At 42.7% G+C, this 15,326-nt stretch overlaps 1 protein-coding gene across 1 annotated transcript; it reads right to left on the bottom strand.

Annotated features, from left to right (window-relative positions):
- Positions 1–354: 354 nt before the first annotated feature.
- pofut1 (protein O-fucosyltransferase 1) lies at positions 355–6,296 on the bottom strand. The gene is made up of 7 exons (XM_065020937.1): positions 6,114–6,296; positions 5,784–5,905; positions 5,444–5,626; positions 4,915–5,027; positions 4,483–4,675; positions 4,079–4,321; positions 355–793 (listed from the first exon to the last, which is right to left on the bottom strand). Exons 1-7 carry the CDS (start codon positions 6,250–6,252, stop codon positions 599–601), a joined length of 1,188 nt encoding a protein of 395 aa, XP_064877009.1. The 5' UTR covers positions 6,253–6,296; the 3' UTR covers positions 355–598.
- Positions 6,297–15,326: the final 9,030 nt, after the last annotated feature.

Raw genomic sequence — 15,326 nt, 5'->3', positions numbered from 1 at the left:
CAAATTATTAACTTAAGGGGGCTGAATAATTTTGCACACCCAATTTTTCAGTTTTTGATTTGTTAAAAAAGTTTGAAATATCCAATAAATGTCGTTCCACTTCATGATTGTGTCCCACTTGTTGTTGATTCTTCACAAAAAAATACAGTTTTATATCTTTAAAGCCTGAAATGTGGCAAAAGATCGCAAAGTTCAAGGGGGCCGAATACTTTCGCAAGGCACTGTATGTAGCTGTGGCTGTAGAAAGTATTGTGTAAATTGAACACCCTCTTGATGCTCTGAAGAGTTATGTAATAGTGTAACTGATTGTTTAATAGTAGTGGTGTACTAGAGAATAAACCCAAGGAAACGCAGTTTACGCAACTTTTTTATTTTTTTTACCTACCTTTTGCAGGAAACATGCATTGAAAGCGTTACTTTATTCACAGCGAACGGCGATCTGAGCCCCCCCCCACCTAAAAAAGTATTACTACACCACTGTGTAATATGAGGATGGAGTAGATCACATTCCCACAATGCACTGTCCAAGTCCTCACCCAAGATTGAAAAGCCATTTGTCATCTTTCTTCAGAATGGACGACCCAGAAACGGAAAATCTTCACAGCTCCTGTTTCTTGTACATTTTTCCAGCATGGTCCATTCCGAAGAAAGACGACGGAAGGGAATGGACATCCCGGTCTCGTTTGACAAAAGCAGAGAATGAGGACACACAATTCCCAACGAAGTGGTCAGCTTGGCTTAGGATGTACAGGTCCAACTGGGCAGAGTCCGGCTTGAGGCTCACCACCTTCACCTGGGCATGGACAGACAAACAGACGACAAACTGAACATGCAGTAGACAAACAGACGATACACTGAACATGCAGTAGACAAACAGACGATACACTGAACATGTAGTAGACAGACAGACGATACACTGAACATGCAGTAGACAAACAGACGATACACTGAACATGTAGTAGACAAACAGACGATGAACACTGCAGTAAACAAACTGAAGACAGACGATGACACTGAACGATACACTGAACATGCAGTAGACAGACAGACGATACACTGAACAGTAGACAGACAGATACACTGAAACATGCAGTAGACAGACAGACAGACGATACTGAACACTGAACATGAACATGCAGTAGACAGACACTGAACGATAACTGAACATGACAGTAGACACTGAACATGCAGTAGACAGACAGACGATACACTGAACATGTAGTAGACAAACAGACGATACACTGAACATGCAGTAGACAGACAGACGATACACTGAACATGTAGTAGACAGACAGACGATACACTGAACATGCAGTAGACAGACAGACGATACACTGAACATGTAGTAGACAAACAGACGACACACTGAACATGCAGTAGACAGACAGACGATACACTGAACATGCAGTAGACAGACAGACGATACACTGAACATGTAGTAGACAGACAGACGACACACTGAACATGTAGTAGACAAACAGACGATACACTGAACATGCAGTAGACAGACAGACGATACACTGAACATAGACAGACAGAGATACACTAGACAGACAGACGACACACTGAACATGCAGTAGACAGACAGACGATACACTGAACATGCAGTAGACAGACAGACGATACACTGAACATGCAGTAGACAGACAGACGACACACTGAACATGCAGTAGACAGACAGACGATACACTGAACATGCAGTAGACAGACAGACGATACACTGAACATGCAGTAGACAGACAGACACTGAACATGCAGTAGACAAACAGACGATACACTGAACATGCAGTAGACAGTAGACAGACAGACGATACACTGAACATGACAGTGAACAGACAGACGACACACTGAACATGCAGTAGATACACTGAACATGCAGTAGACAGACAGTATGAACAAACAGACGACACACTGAACATGCAGTAGACAGACGACACACTGAACATGCAGTAGACAAACAGACGATACACTGAACATGCAGTAGACAGACGACACACTGAACATGCAGTAGACAGACGACACACTGAACATGCAGTATACAAACAGACGATACACTGAACATGCAGTAGACAGACAGACGATACACTGAACATGCAGTAGACAGACGACACACTGAACATGCAGTATACAAACAGACGATACACTGAACATGTAGTAGACAGACGACACACTGAACATGCAGTAGACAGACAGACGATACACTGAACATGCAGTAGACAGACGACACACTGAACATGCAGTAGACAGACGACACACTGAACATGCAGTATACAAACAGACGATACACTGAACATGTAGTAGACAGACGACACACTGAACATGCAGTAGACAGACAGACGATACACTGAACATGCAGTAGACAGACGACACACTGAACATGCAGTAGACAGACGACACACTGAACATGCAGTATACAAACAGACGATACACTGAACATGTAGTATACAAACAAAGCATGTTTACCAACAGTGTAACACCTGCGAAAAACAGATGTACTGTGTGCATTCGGAAAGTACTCAGACGCCTTGACTTTTTCCAGTTACGTTACAGCCTTATTCTAAAATTGATTACATAGTCATCTACACACAATACCCCATATTGACAAAGCAAAAACAGTTGGTTTTTTTGCACATAAAAAAAAATAAAAAATACTGAAATGTTACATTTACATACATGTTAATTGAAATGAATTCCAGGTGACTACCTCATGAAGCTAGTTGAGAGAATGCAAAGAGTGTGCAAAGCTGTCATCAAGGCAAAGGGTGGCTACTTTGAAGAACCTCAAATATATTTAGATTTGTATAACACTTTTGGTTACTACATGATTCCATGTGTTATTTCATAGTTTTGATGTATTCACTATTATTCTACAATGTAGAAAATGGTAAAAATATGGAAAAACCCTTGAATGAGTAGGTGTGTCCAAACTTTTGACTGGTGCTGTAAGTATTCAGACCATTTACTCAGAACTTTGTTGAAGCACCTTTGGCAGTGATTACAGCCTCGAGTCTTCTTGGGTATGATGCTACAAGCTTGGCACACCATTCTGTATTGGCACACCATTCTGTATTGGCACACCATTCTGTATTGGCACACCATTCTGTATTGGCACACCATTCTGTATTGGCACACCGAACATATTTTATTTAATCCATTTTAGAATAAGGCTGTAACATAACAAAATGTGGAAAAACTCAAGCGGTCTGAATATTTTCCGAATGCATGTATGCATGTATGTACGCATGTACGCATGTATGTATGTGTGTATGCATGTATGTATGTATGCGTGTATGCATGTATGTATGTATGCGTGTATGTGTGTATGCGTGTATGTGTGTATGCATGTATGCGTGTATGCGTGCATGTATGCATGTATGTATGTATGTATCTATGTATGTATGCATGCATGCATGTACGCATGTATGTATGCATGCATGCATGCATGTACGCATGTATGTATGAATGTATGCATGTATGTATGTATGCGTGCATGTATGCATGTATGTATGTATGCGTGCATGTATGCATGTATGTATCTATGCATGTATGTATCTATGTATGTATGCATGTATGTATGTATGCATGCATGTACGCATGTATGTATGTATGAATGTATGTATGTATGCATGTATGTATGCATGTACGCATGTATGTATGTATGTATGCGTGCATGTATGTATGTATGTATGTATGTATGCGCGCATGTATGTATGTGCGCATGCATGCATGTATGTATGTATGCATGTATGTATGCATGCATGTATGTGCGCATGTATGTATGCGCGCATGTATGTATGCGTGCATGTATGTATGCGCGCATGTATGTGTGTATGTACGTATGCATGTATGTACGCATGTATGTATGCGTGTATGTATGTACGTATGTATGTATGCATGTATGCACGTATGTATGCATGTATGTATGTATGTACGTATGTATGTATGTATGTATGCATGTATGTATGTATGTATGTGTGTATGCATGTATGTATGTATGTACGTACGCACGCATATATATATATATATATAAATATATATAAAACTGACAAATAAAATCAATAAATCAAACAAAGCTCACCTTATCCTTGAAGAGTTTTTGGATCTCAGCGAGGTGGGACTCTGAGTCTGTGGCGATGTAAACAGAACGGGCAGAGGTTTTCTTGACCCAGAGCTTGAGGGCCCGGCGGATCTCAGCCAGGTCAGGGAGGCACATGGTCATGGTGAGGGGCAGAGCGGTGTGCCGGTTATAACCCACACACTGAGGAGAGGCCATGAAGTGAGGCCCAGTATCCCCACTCTGGAGCAGCTTACAGGCATTAACCTACAAGGACAATTCAATCAGGGAATAGAACAGGGAAACAGAATGGGTCTGAGCAGCCAAAAAAGTATTGAAAATGTCAATAAATAATTATTTTTTATTCTGTCGACTATGTGTGTGTGTGTGTCTCTATCCATGTGTGTATATGTGTGTTCCCAGCTCACCCAATCAGAGCCGATCCTCAGATGTATGGCCACGTATGGCCTGGGCAGCAGAGCAGCAATGTGTTCCTGTCCCTCCTGCACCATCCTCTCCGTCCAAACTACATAACGCTGTAGACCCACATATTCCTCTATGACAGGGAACTGGGCCGGGGCACCAGGCAGGGCCAGGACAGGGTGCTCTGACGGAGGGAACCTGCACAGGGGAAACCACAGAGGCAAGGAATTTGGGACTGCAGATGAAAATTAGCTGGCTGGCTAAAACTTGCACTTCTACAGTGATGTTCATTAATGGGCACCACCCCTGTAAAACTACATTCAATGTAATAGATTGGTTATGGTAATACGAGGTGTAATTATTCTGTTATATCACCAGTAAGTTGAGCAAAAAAAAACATGCTTATGTTTCACTCACAGTAAAACACAAAGACTTACTTGTTGAGCCAATGAGGTTGGTGGTAGGAACTGAAGGACAGGCCGTCAAACAGGACAGACCTGTCAAACTCCACTCCTACGTGGTCCCAAAACGGACCAAAAGGATTCCCGTCCTGATAATGACAGCATGTGATGGTTCATAACACCCCATGAGCAAGGCTTGACATGACATTTATACCAGATCTTATGATTTTTCACCACTAAGGTGGTAAACATGAGAAATAGATGATATGGAAGAGATTTTAATGTAAAATACAGTTATAGTAACATTCCAGCAGGGGGCAGTGTTCTGCTCTGCCATGGCATTCTTTTCATTAACAACACTAAATCAATTTATTTCTTATAAGTAATTTAACTATATAAAAGACAATAGAGCCAAAGCTATGGCCTCTGTTCCAGGACCTGGCTTTTATATAATCTTTCTTGACCAGTTTCAACGTTTTTTTTTATTCTTTCACTAACCAGGCTCAATACCTGAGCAACTGGCTCAGTTATCTCCGACTCTCTGAACCTCAATCACAACACTCACCTTCATGGGGCAGGACTTCTTGTCCACGCTCCTCTGGGCAGCTGACTCAAAGCAGTAGGCTGCCCTCTGTCCCTTAGGCCAGTGTGTTGGGGCAAGCTGCTCCATGAAATCCTCCAGGCTTACCACACGGTGGTAGTGGGTCAGGGCTTCCAGCTGGAAGAACTCACTGTAGGGGACATGTACCTGTTGAGGGGGAGACACAGCTGTGAGTGTGAGATGTGATCATCTCTGCATCACAATTCTCTGTCCTTTCTCCCAAAGTGTGCTCTTGTTCACTTCGTGGATTTAAAAAAAAGGGACTGGTGAGATCAACACCAGGAAACATGATTCATACACTTACATTTGAGTATGGTGGCGCGTGGTGCCGGTACACTATGAAGGGGGGAACTGCCAGTGTGCGATTCAGGATTTTTGCGAATGCCAAAGAACCCAGAAAGTGGTCGGCTTGGTTTCCAAATCGACCTGAGTAACGAAAATTGGTCCCATTAGCAACGAACTTTAAACACTACATTTATATTTGGAAAATACAAATCTAGATAGATAAATACATAACACCTGCGTTAATAAATTAGCTGCAAGGAAAACAAAGCCGGGCTAGTTACACATCAGACATCAATGACACCAGAGTATCTAACGTTACAATGCTTCCGATTAAAGTTGATCAAATTACCCATGCAAGGACAATATAAAATGTAGCCATTGTCGTCCCACGTTAACTCTGTAGCACACGTTAGACTAATTTGTAGCAATATTGCTATGAGCGAATAATAAACCACAAAAAGTTGCAAATGATTGAGTTTCGCCGCCATTGTGTTTCATGCTACATCCCAGAATGCATTGGATGTTGAAAAACGTTTAACCCCCGAGGTGCTGCTCCCGCTTGTGTACGCGGGTCTGCTACATCACTCTGAAACCTCCAATGAATTTGGAATTGGAACTTCATATGATCTTGGAAAATTGATGGAATATTTAGACATAAATCTATTTCATGGAATCTTTAGACATGTGTTTGAGGAAAGTGAGGGGGTTGGGAGAGAGAGAGAGAGAGAGAGAGAGAGAGAGAGAGAGAGAGAGAGAGAGAGAGAGAGAGAGAGAGAGAGAGAGAGAGAGAGAGAGAGAGAGAGAGAGAGAGAGAGAGAGAGAGAGACAGAGAGACAGAGAGACAGAGAGAGAGAGAGAGAGAGAGAGAGAGAGAGAGAGTGGAGAGAGAGAGAGAGAGACAGAGAGAGAGACAGAGAGAGAGAGAGAGAGGGAGAGAGAGAAAGAAAATAATATATTATCTGTTCTTTTAATTTCAGATTCATATGTGAGGCAATCAGTCTTCATGAAATGTGAATTTATTAGCCAAAGAAATGTGTGGTTCTCTATTTTTAGTAGTCACAGAATTGACTCATTTGTCTAGCATTAACTGCTTTTATACAAAAACTTTTTGTGGAACAGACTATATCACAAAACTGCGATGTGTAAACGACATACAGAAGCTGATGACAGAAGTATTGTACTTTTTTCTTTTTAAATCAGAGTATTCTGATGAAAAGTTCAATGAAAGAGTTTGAACAGATTCAAATAGTCATCCAATAGGCCTATACAAATCCCACAAATCAAATCCCACAAATCAAATCCCACAAAACCCACGCATATTGCTCACACACGTCTTGTAGTTTAGTTTGGGGGGGGGGGGAACAACAACATCATGCTTCTAAACCAAACCGCAAGTGAGTTCATCATCATAGATGTACTAGTATTTGATTGTGTTTCTTCATTAATTAACAACAGGGTCCTCGTGAAATCTTCAGCCGTGACAGAGAGGACCATGAGTAACTGGCTTCCTGACCATAGTGCCTTGAACTGGAATGGAGTCAATCAAAATGGAGTGTTATTTTCACTGATAAAGACCCAGACGAAACAAGTACTAAGATTGAACCCAGAGTTCTGTGATTAAACTCTTCAATAAAAGCTAAATCTGTGTGCAACATGCCTCAACCCATATAAACACTTGGTTTGGGTGTGGCCTCAACCCATATAGGTGTGGCCTCAGCCCATATAAACACTTGGTTTGGGTGTGGCCTCAGCCCATATAAACAGTTGGTTTGGGTGTGGCCTCAACCCATATAGGTGTGGCCTCAACCCATATAAACAGTTGGTTTGGGTGTGGCCTCAACCCATATAAACACTTGCTTTGGGTGTGGCCTCAACCCATATAAACAGTTGGTTTGGGTGTGGCCTCAACCCATATAAACACTTGGTTTGGGTGTGGCCTCAACCCATATAAACACTTGGTTTGGGTGTGGCCTCAACCCATATAAACACTTGCTTTGGGTGTGGCCTCAACCCATATAAACACTGGGTTTGGGTGTGGCCTCAACCCATATAAACACTGGGTTTGGTCTCAACCCATATAAACACTGGGTGTGGTCTCAACCCATATAAACACTGGGTGTGGCCTCAACCCATATAAACACTGGGTTTGGACTCAACCCATATAAACACTGGGTTTGGGTGTGGCCTCAACCCATATAAACACTTGGTTTGGGTGTGGCCTCAACCCATATAAACACTTGGTTTGGGTGTGGCCTCAACCCATATAAACACTGGGTTTGGGTGTGGCCTCAACCCATATAAACACTGGGTTTGGGTGTAGCCTCAACCCATATAAACACTTGGTTTGGCCTCCACCCACATTAAAGTGCTGTGTGTACATACGTGTGTACATATGCCAGAGAGAAAGGGTCTGTATGAATGTTTGTAAATTGTATGGGGCATAAAAAATAAATTAATAAACATCACCACTACTGTCAATGAAGCCAATTTGTCTTAATTCATTGATAGATCATTTTATCATGTCTTATAACAATTTTAATTTAGACAGCAGAAAGGTCGATTGGGCAAGTTCCTGAGGTGGCTTGAACTTTAGAATGCTAATTGTAGGTTGACAGACCCATCATGAGCGGTTGATATCTTCATAGGGTAACTCTCCCATTCCCCTCCTCCCATAACCACGTACACACACACACACACACACACACACACACACACACACACACACACACACACACACACACACACACACACACACACACACACGCAGGTACAGACGTTCCTCAAAATACTACCCCTGTTCTATGTGTGTGTGTTTTCTTCTGTCTCTGCTCAGGCCTCTCTTTCCCTCTTTTCCTGTCTGGCTCTGCTCCGCCCCCATTCACAGAGATGACAGCGATGATAACGAAGCAGAGAGCCACAGCTCACCACCCTGAGACTTCCTCCAGGTGGATAACTGAAATAGATTAACAAACGGCGGGTGGAAACAAAAACTAACTGTGCAATATAGTAGGTGACCTTCAAAATAAAGGTGCTTTCTAGAACCTAAAAGGGTTATTTAGCTGTCCTCATATGAGAACCCTTGGAAAACCTATTTTTGGTTCCAAAGTAGAACCCTTTACCCTTCCATGTAGAACTTTTCTGAGTTACGTTGAGAACCCTTTCCACAGTGGGTTCTACATGGAACCCAAAAGAGTTCTACATGGAACCAAGAAGGGTTCTACCTGGAACCAAGAAGGGTTCTACCTGGAACCAAGAAGGGTTCTTCTATGGGGACAGCCAAAGAAGCCTTTTGGAACCCTTTTTTCTAAGAGTGTGTATGAGTGTTCCACAGATGAATGTTTTTATATTTATCTCTATTTCCCTGTCTCTTTCTCTCCTTCAGCCTCACCATTTCTCTCCTTCAGCCTCACTGTTTCTCTCCTTCAGCCTCACTGTATCTCTCTTTCAGCCTTGCTGTTTCTCTCCTTCAGCCTTCAGCCTCATTGTTTCTCTCCTTCAGCCTTCAGCCTCACTGTATCTCTCCTTCAGCCTCACCATTTCTCTCATTCATCCTTCAGCCTCACTGTTTCTCTCCTTCAGTCTTCAGCCTCACTGTTTCTCTCTTTCAGCCTCACTGTTTCTCTCCTTCAGCCTTCAGACTCACTGTTTCTCTCCTTCAGCCTTCAGCCTCACTGTTTCTCTCCTTCAGCCTTCAGACTCACTGTTTCCTCCTTCAGCCTTCAGCCTCACTGTTTCTCTCCTTCAGCCTCACTGTTTCTCTCTTTCGGCCTCACCGTTTCTCTCTTTCGGCCTTCAGCCTCACTGTTTCTCTCTTTCAGCCTCACTGTTTCTCTCCTTCAGCCTCACCGTTTCTCTCTTTCAGCCTTCAGCCTCACTGTTTCTCTCTTTCAGCCTTCAGTCTCACCGTTTCTCTCCTTCAGCCTTCAGCCTCACTGTTTCTCTCTTTCAGCCTCACTGTTTCCCTCATTCAGCCTCACTGTTTCTCTCCTTCAGCCTTCAGCCTCACTGTTTTTCTCTTTCGGCCTCACCGTTTCTCTCTTTCAGCCTTCAGCCTCACTGTTTCTCTCTTTCAGCCTCACTGTTTCTCTCTTTCAGCCTTCAGCCTCACTGTTTCTCTCTTTCAGCCTCACTCTTTCTCTCTTTCAGCCTTCAGCCTCACTGTTTCTGTCTTTCAGCCTCACTGTATCTCTCTTTCAGCCTCACTGTTTCTCTCCTTCAGCCTCACTGTTTCTCTCCTTCAGACTTCAGCCTCTCTGTTTCTCTCTTTCAGCCTCACTGTATCTCTCTTTCAGCCTCACTGTTTCCCTCCTTCAGCCTTCAGCCTCACTGTTTCGCTCCTTCAGCCTTCAGCCTCACTGTTTCTCCCCTTCAGCCTTCAGCCTCACTGTTTCTCTCTTTCAGCCTCACTGTCCTCTCTTTCAGCCTCATTGTTTCTCTCTTTCAGCCTCACTGTTTCTCTCTTTCAGTCTCACTGTTTCTCTCTTTCAGCCTCACTGTTTATCTCTTTCAGTCTCACTGTTTATCTCTTTCAGCCTCACTGTTTATCTCTTTCAGTCTCACTGTTTATCTCTTTCAGCCTCACTGTTTCTCTCTTTCAGTCTCACTGTTTCTCTCTTTCAGCCTCACTGTTTATCTCTTTCAGTCTCACTGTTTTTCTCTTTCGGCCTCACCGTTTCTCTCTTTCAGCCTTCAGCCTCACTGTTTCTCTCTTTCAGCCTCACTGTTTCTCTCTTTCAGCCTTCAGCCTCACTGTTTCTCTCTTTCAGCCTCACTCTTTCTCTCTTTCAGCCTTCAGCCTCACTGTTTCTGTCTTTCAGCCTCACTGTATCTCTCTTTCAGCCTCACTGTTTCTCTCCTTTAGCCTCACTGTTTCTCTCCTTCAGACTTCAGCCTCTCTGTTTCTCTCTTTCAGCCTCACTGTATCTCTCTTTCAGTCTCACTGTTTCCCTCCTTCAGCCTTCAGCCTCACTGTTTCGCTCCTTCAGCCTTCAGCCTCACTGTTTCTCCCCTTCAGCCTTCAGCCTCACTGTTTCTCTCTTTCAGCCTCACTGTCCTCTCTTTCAGCCTCATTGTTTCTCTCTTTCAGCCTCACTGTTTCTCTCTTTCAGTCTCACTGTTTCTCTCTTTCAGCCTCACTGTTTATCTCTTTCAGTCTCACTGTTTATCTCTTTCAGCCTCACTGTTTATCTCTTTCAGTCTCACTGTTTATCTCTTTCAGCCTCACTGTTTCTCTCTTTCAGTCTCACTGTTTCTCTCTTTCAGCCTCACTGTTTATCTCTTTCAGTCTCACTGTTTTTCTCTTTCGGCCTCACCGTTTCTCTCTTTCAGCCTTCAGCCTCACTGTTTCTTTCTTTCAGCCTCACTGTTTCTCTCTTTCAGCCTTCAGCCTCACTGTTTCTCTCTTTCAGCCTCACTCTTTCTCTCTTTCAGCCTTCAGCCTCACTGTTTCTGTCTTTCAGCCTCACTGTATCTCTCTTTCAGCCTCACTGTTTCTCTCCTTCAGCCTCACTGTTTCTCTCCTTCAGACTTCAGCCTCTCTGTTTCTCTCTTTCAGCCTCACTGTATCTCTCTTTCAGCCTCACTGTTTCCCTCCTTCAGCCTTCAGCCTCACTGTTTCGCTCCTTCAGCCTTCAGCCTCACTGTTTCTCCCCTTCAGCCTTCAGCCTCACTGTTTCTCTCTTTCAGCCTCACTGTCCTCTCTTTCAGCCTCATTGTTTCTCTCTTTCAGCCTCACTGTTTCTCTCTTTCAGTCTCACTGTTTCTCTCTTTCAGCCTCACTGTTTCTCTCTTTTAGCTTCATCAAAAGAGATTCACAAATGTTAGGTGCAGGAACTACATTTTTTGAGGCACAGGAGAGATTGCAGGGCACCAATAAGACAAAAACAATTCCATGAACTGCAAACCTCTATGTACTGTATCTATTTACATAGAAACTACACTGTTTATGAGCTCTGTGCATGTTTTGATGTCTTCTCTCTACCTTCTCTTAATGAACCCCCTCTCTCTCTACCTTCTCTTCTTCTAGAAACTACACTGTTTATGAGCTCTGTTTTGATGTCTTGTCTTCCCATCCCTTTCTATGCTCACAATCGTCTTATCTACCTGCCCCCCCCCCCTCTACTTTCTCTTAATAAACCCCCTCTCTCTATCTTCTCTTAATGAACCCCCTCTACTTTCTCTTAATAAAACCCCTCTCTCTCTACTTTCTCTTAATGAACCCCCTCTCTCTACCTTCTCTTAATGAACCCCCTCTCTACTTTCTCTTAATGAACCCCCTCTACTTTCTCTTAATAAACCCCCTCTCTCTACTTTCTCTTAATGAACCCCCTTCTCTCTACCTTCTCTTAATGAAACACCCCTCTCTCTATCTTCTCTTAATGAAACCCCCTCTCTCTACCTTCTCTTAATGAAACCCCCCTCTCTCTACCTTCTCTTAATGAAACACCCCTCTCTCTATCTTCTCTTAATGAAACCCCCCTCTCTACCTTCTCTTAATGAAACCCCCTCTCTCTACCTTATCTTAATGAAACCCCTCTCTCTCTATCTTCTCTTAATGAAACCCCCTCTCTCTCTACCTTCTCTTAATGAAACCCCCCTCTCTCTACCTTCTCTTAATGAAACCCCTCTCTCTATCTTCTCTTAATGAAACCCCCTCTCTCTACCTTCTCTTAATGAAACCCCTCTTTCTCTATCTTCTCTTAATGAAACCCCCTCTCTCTATCTTCTCTTAATGAGACGCCCCTCTCTCTACCTTCTCTTAATGAAACCGCCCCTCTCTCTACCTTCTCTTAATGAAACCCCTCTCTCTCTATCTTCTCTTAAACCTCTCTCTACCTTCTCTTAATGAAACCTCCCTCTCCCCATCTTATCTTAATGAAACCCCCTCTCTCTACCTTCTCTTAATGAAACCCCCTCTCTCTACCTTCTCTTAATGAAGCCCCTCTCTCTCTACCTTCTCTTAATGAAACCCCCCCTCTCTCTGAAACCTTACCTCTTAATGAAACCCCTCTCTATCTATCTTCTCTTAATGAAACCCCTCTCTCTCTACCTTCTCTTAATGAACCCCCTCTCTACCTTCTTTTAATGAAACCCCTCTCTCTACCTTCTCTTAATGAAACCCCCTCTCTCTATCTTCTCTTAATGAAACCCCCTCTATCTTCTCTTAATGAGACGCCCTCTCTCTATCTTCTCTTAATGAAACCCCCTCTCTCTTTACCTTTCTGTTAATAAACCCCCTCTCTCTCTATCTTCTCTTAATGAAACCTCTCTCTCCTTTGGCTGAGACAAGAACAGCTCAAGGACTGAACTGCCTACATTTAAAACAAGAACAGCTCAAGGACTGAACTGCCTACATTTAAAACAAGAACAGCACTACCTACTGTCACGGCTGGCTGAAGGACTGGACCAAGGTGCAGCATGGTAAGCGTACATTTTATTTTTATTAAAAATGACGCCGACAAAACAAAGAACAAAACCCAAACCCAGGGCTATGTGCCCTGAACAAAGACAAAGTTAACTTCCCACAAAACAGGTGGGGGAAAAGGGTACCTAAGTATGGTTCTCAATCAGAGACAACGATAGACAGCTGCCTCTGATTGAGAACAACACCCGGCCAAACACATAGAAATAGAAAATCATAGAACATAGACTGCCCACCCCAACTCACACCCTGACCAAACCAAAATAGAGACATAAAACGCTCTCTACGCTCAGGGCGTGACACCTACATTTCAAACAAGAACAGTCCAAGGACAGAACTACCTACATTTAAAACAAGAACAGTTCAAGGACAGAACTACCTACATTTAAAACAAGAACAGTTCAAGGACAGAACTACCTACATTTCAAACAAGAACAGTCCAAGGACAGAACTACCTATATTTAAAAGAACAGTCCAAGGACAGAACTACCTACATTTAAAACAAGAACAGTCCAAGGACTGAACTACCTACATTTAAAACAAGAACAGTCCAAGGACTGAACTACCTACATTTAAAACAAGAACAGTCCAAGGAACCTACATTTAAAACAAGAACAGTCCAAGGAACCTACATTTAAAACAAGAACAGTCCAAGGACAGAACTACCTACATTTAAAAGAACAGTAGAACCATTAATGATTCTACACACATACATACTGTACGTTGGTACTTACACACATACCTATGAGTTATTTAGGTCAGATAGGGGAGAGGGGTTGTGTTGTGAGGTGTTGTTTTATTAGTGTTTTTTTTAAAGAAAATTTGACTGCTTGCATTATTTGAGATGGAAGGGAGTGCCGTGTGATCATGGCTCTGTATAATACTGGGATTGTGAAGAGACCCCTGGTGGCATGTCTGGTGGGGTAAAGTATGTCTGTCAGAGCTATGTGTACGTTGATTATACAGACAATTTGGACATTTCAATGCATCAATATTTCTCACAAAAACAAGAATCGATGCAGTCAAGAGAAAGACGTTCTGCTCTTTTCTTGACCAGCTGCACCTTTACTAGTGCCTGTGAGGTACCCTGTCAGAGGACCAGAAAGGACCACATGTAGACTGAATAAATGTTAAAAGCTATACTTGTGCTCAACACACGACAAACTACATTGCTAGTACGGAAAGAGATCGAGGGACACGGAAACAGAGGAAATCAAAGGTATTTAAGAGAATGTTATTTCAGTGTTGTTCTCTACTGACTGTCAGGGCTGGTATCCCCTCTGGCAACAGGACAAGGTTATGATGTATTTCTGGTTTGACGTGCAATACTGGGTCCACCCTTCTGCCTTATCAACCTACTGCAGACTGCTGGTGTAGACTGTCTATTGCTGATACCACACCTCATCAAAAGTACTCAGTCACTGCTAACCTCTCTCACGACACCTCCCTACCTATGTTAATACCAGCCCAACTCAACAAATAAATGGGTATTTAGGCAGGATTCTGTTTTTATTGCGACTAACTATAACTTGTCACCAAACTACCACTATGTTATTACATCGTCATTCGGTGCTGTCATTTAAAGTGCTACACTTCCACAGTGTGTAACATTCATTCAATCTATATTCAAAACAATGTTTCAAAACCTTTAAAAAAAATGTTTTTAAAGTGTTGAATAATCCTATGTTTTATATATAAATAAACAAGGTCAGTTATGAACATGTGTATCCTGAGTTTGAATGAAGAGACCATATGATGGCAGCACACAATACATGGAACATCCTTGAGTATCAAAAAACCATCCACGGGATTAGAAATGAAATCAGAATTTGTACATTTCCATTGAAGCTCTCCTATTTGGTGCATCTGCATTCATTTACAACAGAAAGGCTGTGTTTCTAATGGCACCTATTGAAACGTATAGGAAACAACAAGCTCACATAGAAAACATCAGACAAGCAGACAGAGTCATGAATACATGTGCTGTAAACAACATATCGCACCCTATTCCCTCATATAGTGCACTACGCTTGACCATAGCCCTATGGGTCCCGGTCCAAAGCAGTGCAGTGCATAGGGATCATAGGGAGCCATTCAGGACACGCCGCCTTGGGTTAGGAAATGAAAGCAGTATAGTCACAC

Source organism: Oncorhynchus nerka, linkage group LG7 (assembly GCF_034236695.1).
Source record: "Oncorhynchus nerka isolate Pitt River linkage group LG7, Oner_Uvic_2.0, whole genome shotgun sequence".
Taxonomy (NCBI): domain Eukaryota; kingdom Metazoa; phylum Chordata; class Actinopteri; order Salmoniformes; family Salmonidae; genus Oncorhynchus; species Oncorhynchus nerka.
Note: the sequence above shows the minus strand (reverse complement) of the source record. Positions and strands in the feature narration are given on the sequence as shown.

Excerpts from the sequence above, each read along its gene's own strand:
- pofut1 (XM_065020937.1), bottom strand. The coding sequence starts at position 6,252 with ATGGCGGCGAAACTCAATCATTTGCAACTTTTTGTGGTTTATTATTCG. Across the intron at positions 5,028-5,443 it reads AGAAGTCCTGCCCCATGAAG|GACGGGAATCCTTTTGGTCC; the intron begins GTGAGTGTTGTG and ends TGTCATTATCAG. Across the intron at positions 794-4,078 it reads AAAAACTCTTCAAGGATAAG|GTGAAGGTGGTGAGCCTCAA; the intron begins GTGAGCTTTGTT and ends GTCCATGCCCAG.